This window comes from Crocodylus porosus, unplaced genomic scaffold (genome assembly GCF_001723895.1).
Source record: "Crocodylus porosus isolate Cpor-Errol unplaced genomic scaffold, CroPor_comp1, whole genome shotgun sequence".
Taxonomy (NCBI): Eukaryota; Metazoa; Chordata; order Crocodylia; family Crocodylidae; genus Crocodylus; species Crocodylus porosus.
Window position 1 is genome coordinate 12,855,674 of NW_017728951.1, and position 9,778 is coordinate 12,865,451.

The 9,778-nt window shown below is 40.5% G+C and overlaps 1 protein-coding gene across 2 annotated transcripts in view; it reads right to left on the reverse strand.

Moving 5' to 3' along the window:
• Positions 1-9,778, reverse strand: part of INPP5F (inositol polyphosphate-5-phosphatase F) — a 98,949-nt gene that overhangs the window by 20,483 nt on the left and 68,688 nt on the right. The window contains exons 1-4 of one of the 2 annotated variants that reach the window (XM_019556191.1): positions 9,241-9,433; positions 7,129-7,308; positions 4,702-4,769; positions 3,768-3,892 (exon numbers count right to left, since the gene is read on the reverse strand). In XM_019556191.1, coding sequence (XP_019411736.1) covers positions 3,768-3,892; positions 4,702-4,769; positions 7,129-7,306 — 371 coding nt within the window. In that variant the 5' untranslated portion in view covers positions 7,307-7,308; positions 9,241-9,433. Of the gene's footprint in view, positions 1-3,767; positions 3,893-4,701; positions 4,770-7,128; positions 7,309-9,240; positions 9,434-9,778 lie in introns of those variants that run through there. The other variant, XM_019556190.1, reaches the window with a different exon arrangement.

Sequence of the window (9,778 nt, forward strand, 5' to 3'; positions counted from 1 at the left end):
CTTGGAAACCAAAAAATTCGTGTGACTCGCTTTATTGCGATATTCGCTTTACTGCGGTGGTCTGGAACCGAACCCACAATATCTCCGAGGTATGCCTGTACTTGGCAACACACAGGACTAGAGGGTACAAGCATGGAAGGTAATTAATGGATGAAGAATAGGCACTCTTCACCAGCATCACTTGTAGATACATACTTGTTTCTTTATTATAAGGAAAAATTAATTTGTTGATAGGGGCTCAGATTCCCTATTTTTGTCACATTATATCACTTGGGGAAAGAGTCTAAAAAACCTGCCTGAACTAGAAAAATCAGTAGCACTCATTAACACTATACAGGATGTGCCAGCTAACAGTTTCAAACATAGCCTATTAGTCTGGACAAGGTCCCAGAACAGAGAGAAAAATCTGGAGGCATGTGAGGATCGGGTGGGCAAAACACATGGAACAGACAAAGGCAACAAAACCAAAGGTCTTTAAGAGTAACAAGAACTAGAAGAAATGGTCACGGAACTATGACAATGAGGAATATTTTTAAAAGTTAGCTAAAAGATGCATACATGCTTCACAGCCATCGTGTTCAAAATGTTCACCGCAAACTTGTCCTTACTATTAATACCTTTCTGTTGCTGTATCTTACCTTAGGACCCACCTACATTAGGGATATTCGTTACAGATATAAATCTCTATTATAGAGGCAAACTTTGTAACAACCTGGGAGTGTTTATTAATCTTTTGATGACATGACACTGGGTCCCTGCTCAATTCTGCATTGCTGTCTGCCTGCAAACAAAATTAAGTCAAAGTGGACTGTGAAGGGATTGTAAAATCTGGGAAGGAAAGGCAAAACAACACAACTCATTTAAAAGCAATGTACTCAAGACTAATTAAAGGAAACAATGGCTAGTACCATCCAGACAAAAATGGAGAACCCTCCCAAAGCTACGTCTGAGATCAACTGAGACCCTAGAAAAAGGCTAGGGGTTTGGTGAGGAGGGGCTGTTGGCCTAGGAAAAAAGAAAAAGCATACTACACATAAAGCAGACTGTTGCCTACAGGCACTCGTACACACTACAGGTTTTAATCCTCATTAAGTTAAACAGGTTTATAAAATTTAAAATAATTTATTCTGGAGCGTCACATCTATGTTTACACTCACTAGGTTTTCAAACGAATTAAGCCAGGTCCCTGGCCATTGCCACAGGACAGCAGGATGGTCCAGAGCTGCCCATGCTCTCCCATGCAGCTGTGGAAGCAGGGAGCCAGCAAACCACACAAGAAAAAGAAAAAAGCAGAAGCAATTCAATAGCAGAAGCAACTCAAAGAGATGAACTACAAAAAAGTCGCAGTGCCATCTGGTGGACAAAGAGGTATGCCCTTGTGTTTGAATGCAACGAATCCATGGACACAACACTTTAATTCCCAGTGAGCCAAACTAAACTACGTCCAAGGAGTTTTAGTTTAATGCACAAAAAAGAATTTTCAAGCACTGGGAAATCCCACTCGTGCAAACAGGCACAGTTGCAGCGCATGCAAGAGCAAAAATTGTGCTGTGTACATGAGCCCTACATGACTAATAAGCTGGGCCCTCTAAGCTATAGAAGTTGTTTGAGTCCCTATTCAGGTGCCAGTAGTAGCTTCCAAAGGTGGACATTTACAGTTCATCCACAACACACCTTTTGGGGTGCTTTCTGCAAGATCTTTCTTGAAAAAAAGCACAAGGGTGAAGCTACCTAAGTAACCAAGACTCACAGCATTAGTATAAAGCAGGGGTAGGCAATCCCCAGTACGTGTGCCAGAGCATGGCATGCAAGGCCATTTTGCTCGGCACACCACAGCCAGCCTAGGCCACCAGCCACAGAGCTCAGGCTGCTCGCAGCAGGTAGCCGGAAGGCTGCAAGCGGTCCAGTCTCCATGGCAGGCAGCAGCTGCCCAGAGCCCGGGTTGGCTTCACCTGGGAAGCTAGAAATAGCTGCACTGGGCTCAGAGCATTGGCTGGCCTCTGTGGCGGCAGCAGCTGCACATGCACCTCCAGGCAGAGAGGCCTGAGGCAGTGCAATTCCCGCCTCTCCCCCTCCTGGAGGCATGCTTACAGCCACCACCATCACAGAGCCAGTGCTCCAGAGCCTGGTAAGCCTGCCAGTTGCCTGCTACAGCTGCCCAGAGCTTGGGCCAGGAGGCTGCAGACAGCTGCACTGGGCTCCAGAGTTCTTAGCCAGGTTCTGTGACAGAGTCTGCACCCACATTTCCATGCAGATGGCTGGAGAGGGACTGGGTTTACACTGCCCCAGACTGCCTGCCACAGTTGGCCCAAGCTCTGGGCAGCTGCAGCAGGCAGCAACCAGGCTGCAGGCAGCTGTATTGGGTTCAGAAGCTCCAGCACTGGTGTCGTGCCAGTGACTGCATGCGTGCCTTGGGGCACAGGGTAGGGAAGGGGTCGTAGCAGAGCAGCCCCAGACCCTCCCCCACTGTCCTCCCAGAGGCACACGTGCAGCCATTGCCAGCAACGAAGATCGGGCCCCTCACAGCTCCCCCACGGTTTGTCCCTGCACGCCAAGTTGAGTTGTGGGTTAGGGTTGGGGTGTTTTTTGCACTCTGACCCAAAACATTGTCAACTCCTGGTGTAAAGCATGGCTCACACAAAAAGGATCTATTCTAGTATCTGTGAAAAATAAGGTAAATTGCACTATTGAAATTCCTTTTTTTGTAACTTCACTAATTTAAAAAATCCATAAACTATCAAGACAGATTTCATGTCTTTCTGTCTATATGCAAAGTGCATGATTCTGATCTCTGAGTGAGTAATAACTACTGCTCCCCAGGACAAAATAGAAATAAAGATTAATGATCCGTAGAAAGGAAGCAAGCAAAGAGTAGATATTGAATTCAAATTAGGTCAGGACATCACTATGACAAAAGTGTGTTTTAAAGTCTGTTAACATTTTTAAATCACCTCCCATTTAAGAGCATTTTCCAAAAGCACAATGCCCCCTATTGGCACATATGCCTTCAGTCAGTGAATCAGAACATTAACTGCAGAGTCATTTTTCCCAGTAAAGCACACCATCTAGAATGCCTTATGAAACAGGAACCCTACAACAGCCAGAACCCTGAATTTGCATATTATAAGACCTGTCTATGATGGAATCACTAGCTATCTCAAGTCAGAATAACTGACATGTAGTGCATACCCTGGGTGGCTTTAGAACAGTATTTATTATTCTGAGAAGAGCACATTTTTAAGTCTAAGTACAAAAATTAAGCATCTGTTCATATTAAAACAAAAAAGCACATCTGCATACAGACAAGCAGAGCCAGAATTCTGAAAGAACCATAGGATATTTCATGTGCTTAATGTTCTTAGGTGTATAAAATAAAATTCTACACCAGAAAATGTACAATACAATTTGCAATGCGAAACGGCACAAAAACAAAAACATACCATGAAACCTAGGAGACTGACTGAAAAAGAATGCACAGAGCTGTCCCTAATGTTAAGCTACAGATTTAACTAGTAAGCAAAAAATGGGGATTAAAAGTTTTGGATTTTTTTTTGTTCATTGGTTTTTATAAAATACTAGAAGAAAACACCATTAGCCTAAACTACAAAAAAACCTCAGAGTTATATTAATTATTCTAGTTATAATTATTCTAGCTGTGTAAAAGTAAATGCATTTCACGCACTATTAGAGAAGCATAGTAATCCCATTGCAACATCTCTCTCATTTTAGCAAATATTACAAATAAGCACATCCGAAAGCCCTCTTACCAGTGCTCATGGAAGTCAAAGGAAACATAAGTGAGGCGTGGATTGTTGTACAGAAGCACTTGTTTTAGAAAAGCGTCACCAATAATTTTCTCTCGTCCAGTCTGATCCACCAAATTAATAATGACCTATTCAAGTTAAAGTTAAAGAATTTTACATTGTATTAATCTTGATAATATCACCTTCTGAACTCTATTCTCTCACTAAAATAAAGCTGTTAAAAACAGTAATACTTAACTTATTTTGATTCTTTACAGCAGGGGTGTGAAACTCAGGCCCATGGATACTTTTCTCCCATACCTGACTGCCTGACCTAGCAGGCAGCATGCACCTGGGATGCCAAGCCAGGATGCCAGCCATGAAGGGCTGCTCCACTGAGACCAGGTCACAACGCTCACTGAGGCCGAGTCCTGGGCCGCACTGTCTATGCTTCTCTCCGGGGCCACGTCAGGTTTTGCCACCCATGCCACTCACCAATACGTGAGCAGCACAGCTAGGGACCGGCAGCAAGCTGCATGGGCACTGCAGCAAAGGGACCTGGCCCAAGCAACTGCCTAGGATAGCAGACATCCCAGACACTGCACAAGGGGCCCATCCGGCACAGCAAAAGAAACAGCCAGGAGCTAAATAATAGGCTCTGAGAGCTAGCTCTGGCCTGCAGTCCCCATGTTTGACACCCTTGCTCTGCAGACTTCAATTTCTCCCTTTTTTAAACTATAGGTGTCCTGCTATCGTTGCTCATTTCTAATAAAAATGAACTGTTGATTTATCGAGCCTACACAGTTACCCAAAAACTGAGCTTAACTAATATTCTTAGAAACACCCACCAAAGACTGCTCAAAAGCTAAAATTAAAGTCCTATTTTTAATTGTCCCTTCAGACCCAATAAGCAGTTAATTCAGACCAACAGAAACTTCACTGCAGACCTAAAACTCACCTCTTTCTTGTAAATTTTCAGTTGTTCTTCAAAATGTGCACGGAAATAGGACACAGTTTCCTTTTCACCTACAGAGCAGAATGAAGTTGTGAAAATCAAGTTTTTATCTCTATTCATACACAAACTATGAAAATATATTCAAGTCCATGATATCAATATCTAAGGTAGCTAGGAGGAATAGGAAGCACAGTACCTTGTACAGAATCAAATTAACATACTATGCATTTCTTGAATGTCCTAACCTTTTTTCATTTGCAGACCCCTAAAAAATTATGATTCAAAGTGCAAACCCATCTGGAAATTTTAAATAGGTACAGACCACTTTGAATTGTAAGTGTGAGTATGCAGATACTTTTGATTGATCATAGTCATCTTTCACAGACCCCTTAGACAGTCTGTGGACCATCAAGGGTCTACAAACCACAGGGTGAAAACCAGTCCTACAGCAAAAGAAGGTAGAGATGCAATTAACTGATAGTATTAGAGCAATACTGCAGTACTGATTACCACAACTGTCTACCCATGAATACAGCAGCTTGACTTCTTTGCTTTTCTATTCCAGCCAACCCAATTCCATTCAAGGTTATTGCAGTACAAACCTGCTCAACCACTCTGCCTTAGCTTCATGCTTCAGATGAGCCCATTTCACAGGAAAGAGGTTTTAAAAATCTCTTTGAAAGAGCTCATAGATCTGATGAAAGCAAGTATTAAGCCAAGATAGCAAGGAAGATAACAAACCCTGAAAAAAGTTCAAAGAATATACAAGGGACAAATTTTGTTTCTAAATAGCTTTTAAAAAGTTGTACAACTACCAACTAACTGACTAGTTTGTATCTTTTTCTTCAAAGCTCATCACCACAACTACCTTGTATGAATCTCTTTCAAAATGACTGAATTATTCTTCCTAACAATCCTAAAAGGTAGCCAAAAGAGCTGATCACAAGAATAATGATTTGTCCAACCCATGAACAGATGTCACAAACAAAGAAAGTCATTAGCATTTTATTAGTTCCAACTGTTTTCATGTGATCTGGGTATTTTTTGGATTTCCCTTTGCTCCTGTAACTCACTGTGGTTTTCTCACTTTAAAAAGGAACTCATTTACACTTGCCACTTCTAGAATCTGGCAACAAATCATCCCTTTTCAGCCATTTCAAGGTTTCTAGCACAAATCTGCACTTGTCATTTGAATCTCCTAGTGATTCTTGAACTATGACAGGTGACATCAGCAAAATGATTACTAACCACCACTCTAACACCACAGCCAGACTCAGAATCAGCACTGGTTATTGACCAAGACAGCATCTAGAGTCCCAAGTAGGAGGCAAGGCCCCATTCAGCCAGATTGGATTATATTAGTAAGAGTCATGAACCAAAAAATGACAAAGCCATAAGAGAAATACAGAGTGCCTGAGTGAGGGACTCACATAAGAGGGATGGGGGTGAGGAGGGGAAGGCAACTTCTTGATCTTAGCCCACAAGAGGCTGAGAAGCCCAAACACAGAAAAGCAATCCTTGCCTTCAAAAAAGGCAGAAAACAGCAAAATCATAAGCCCTTCAGGGAGAAGAGCTGAAACAACTAATTTTAAGTGGCAGATGGATAAAAATTCCCTGAAACTATCGAAAAGAGAAGGTAAATACAAAAATGCAGGGTCTTGCAGAATTAGATGCTTGTGGTACGAGGGACTCTACCACATCGATCTATTTGCTGTCTATATCTCTGATCCAGGAGAACACTGAAGACTTTTTCTTTTGAGTATTCCCCCATTCCTTTCTGTTCATAAAATTATGAATCTGCTGCAATATGGAACAGTGAAAACCTCAACCCTCATAAGTATACTGCAGGGAATAATCCAGAGGTCTGAATATCAATCTAAACTTGATCCCCAGCACAGGCTCTCTGACCTTCTTACACTGGCAAAGTTAATCATTAGGCTTTAATTCTGATGCATTAAGACCCTTTCTGTTCCAAATGAGAGAAAAAACGTCTGACAGAACACTGGTCTCGAGTCACCCAGAAGATAAGAGTCTCTTTCCAGGCAGGAGCAGGAATCCTAAATGTTAATGAACTCTGTGGTGTGAATTTCACACTGCCTCCTAAGTTTTGGATTGGCCTAAGAGAAGACCAGATATCCCCTTTCCCTGACTCGGTAACATGCCACAGCAGATAAGATGGTGTATGGAAAAGGCACCGAGTTATATACTGGGATGTAATTATCCCTCTGCATCTGGGATAGAGGATCCTTAAATCAAATTTCAAGCTTAGCTTAAGAACTAAAGTTCATTTTAATTGAACCAACCTCTTTTTTTGGGTCAAGTAAATAACCTGGAATAGTACTAAAAGATCAACAGAAAAACTAAAATGTTCACACACTGTTTAAGTGATCTCTGTTTCTTTACAGACTCCAAAAAATTACCAGAACTTACTCTTGTCTAGTCGTGGCCGTGGGTTGTATCTGTATCCCACTTGACTCCAGAACACCGGCACAGAGCCTCGGGTTTGAATAAACGAGAGTGTATGATTATGAACATGAATCAACTGCTCTGTCTCCACATAATTTGCCACATTCCCATTTTTATCAACACCTCTTCGCTTATACCGCATGCCTAGAAGATAGGAGGAGAGGGATCAGTTTATTTTTAAAAAGTTAACCCTCCAGAAGAATATTCTGCACACTTCTGAGAAGTGGTCCCTGGAAAAAATACAAACACTGCACAGAGACAAATAATCTAGGGGACACCCAAGTTACAAAAACACAAAACCTGGACGATTCCCTCTTCTGGCTCCTGTCTCCCACTCTACATTACTTTGGTAGGGATGAAACAAACTTTGAAGAAGCCTTGCCCCAAGCAACTCCTAAGAGTATCTTTGTCAGCAAAATCTTGTTCTGTTGTGGGGAATGCTCCATGAGTACTAACATTGAAAGGACAAGATCGACACAAAACACCCAACAACTGATGTGGAAGTTAATTATAGACAAATAAAAAATTACGGCGGATGAAGGACAGTGGGAGGAAGAAGGGGGTTTTCTTTTGGGGGGGGGTGTTTAATAGGTTTTGGGGGTTTTTGTTGTTGTTGTTTTTAATAGGACCATACAGTTTTCAGGCACTGCACTAAGTGAACTCTAAGAATTGATGACACATAACTCTACACATGGCAAGTAATTCATTCTTTCTAAACAGCAACTAACCTTGACAGAATAAGAAACAGGTTCACTGTTCCACCACCTGAACATAACACACTAATAACTAAAATTTGAAATCAGAAGCTAAAAGAGATGCTCTAATTTACACAATCGTAAACAGGGAAGTCCCATGAGAAGTTTGAAGATTTAGCTGCAGAAAACTTGATTGTGGTGGGGTGGGGTGGGGGGAAGGGTGGCAATTAATTTTTTGTCTACATATTGAGATCTGTGCATTTTAAAACAGTTCTCACTACTGAGATTATTTTAATCTACTGTCTCTGTGCTTGATTGTCAAGTAAAATAGTTTGGAAACTATGATGGCTTGTATCTGGAATCTAGGACAGAAGTAGATGAAGTTACATTCAAATATAGTTAAATACAACGTGGAAGCATGAAAAACAAGTATAAAAGTCTGATGCACCAAATTTTAGAATCTCATTGCAATGCCTTAATTAAACTGTAGTATGGCTGAACAAGTAAAAGTAGTAATATAGTGTTAAGCTTATTAGCAATGTCTGCCCTTTAAAAGTCACGCCTCCCTTTCTTCCCCTCATCCTGCCTCCCCCCCAAAAAATAACTCCGAGGTCCTCAAGCAGATACAGGATAGACTGCCAAAGTCTACTTATAAATGTAAAGGAACCATTTTTTCTTAATATTGTAGTTTTAACACTAAATTAGTTACAGGTATAAGAAGCATCCTTCACAATTACTGAAATTTGCAGAAAAGTTAGGAAGGAACAACCAGTACGTGCTTTGAGACCACTCCTTAAAATATTATTCCAGGTCGATTCTAAGTCAAAACACAGATGTAAGCAAGAAAGAAAAAAAAATGGTAATATTTGGGAACATATCCAACAATTATTCTTAAAGTGCTATACAAAATAATGTTAAGACAGCAAGATCTGATATGTTAAGTCAACCTGTTAGTAAAAAACAGTGATGCTCCAACTTCATAAAACTATTTGAATACTTACAAATAAGCATTTAAATGTTTAATATGTTTAATATTAAAGCTATAGCCACCACGTTTCTGAATCTTTTTTTTCCCTTTCTCTTTTTGTTTAATAGGTAAACAGTGAACTCTTCCCAACTATTATAAAAATGAAAATAATAGAATTAATAAAACCCAAAGAAGGAACAGCTGAACAAGTGCAGCTGTAAACATGAAGTCCTTCAAAAAAAAAAAAAAAGTATTAGGTTATGGTAAATACCCATAGAAAAAAGAAACATTTAACCACCCATGCAGCACTCTTAAACGTTTTACTTTGACATTTCAGGAATTAATTTAGAGTTGCATCTAATTTAATATCGTTTGTAAATTATACTTGAGCTCATTTTGGGCCTCCCTGCTTACCAGCTCTGTGCCGACTTCGGCGTGAGATAAGTGCAACCAGAAATCGTGGGTGAATGTCATCTACACAAGTTGACTCCTGAGGGGGCGTCTCTGGACTGCTTTTCTCATCATCGGATGACTCATTGTAATTAACTACAAGCTCTTCAATCTGTACAAATCCCTGAATGATGGGTATAATCCAGAAGTCTACTTCATCATTCTGTAAATTACAAAATATTACATTAACAGTTGTACTTTTATGGTGGGGAAGAGGGTTAGGGGACACCCTAAATATTTGCTCAATGTGTAGAGACTTCTGATATTATTATTATGACAGGAATGCCTGGTGTTATTCTACATCTGAAAACGTCTTCTCAATATCTAATACAGTCCAACCAAAATTCAGACTCCCTTGTCTAATCATTTAGTTTCTTCTAAAGGCTGTGATGCTTTTAATTAGTTAACTCAAAGGACTTTTTGTTGAGGACGGGTGAAGAGCAAGAGTAGAAAGTTATATGTTGTATTAAGAAGTGTGCCCTTTTTATTAATGGAAGTTACA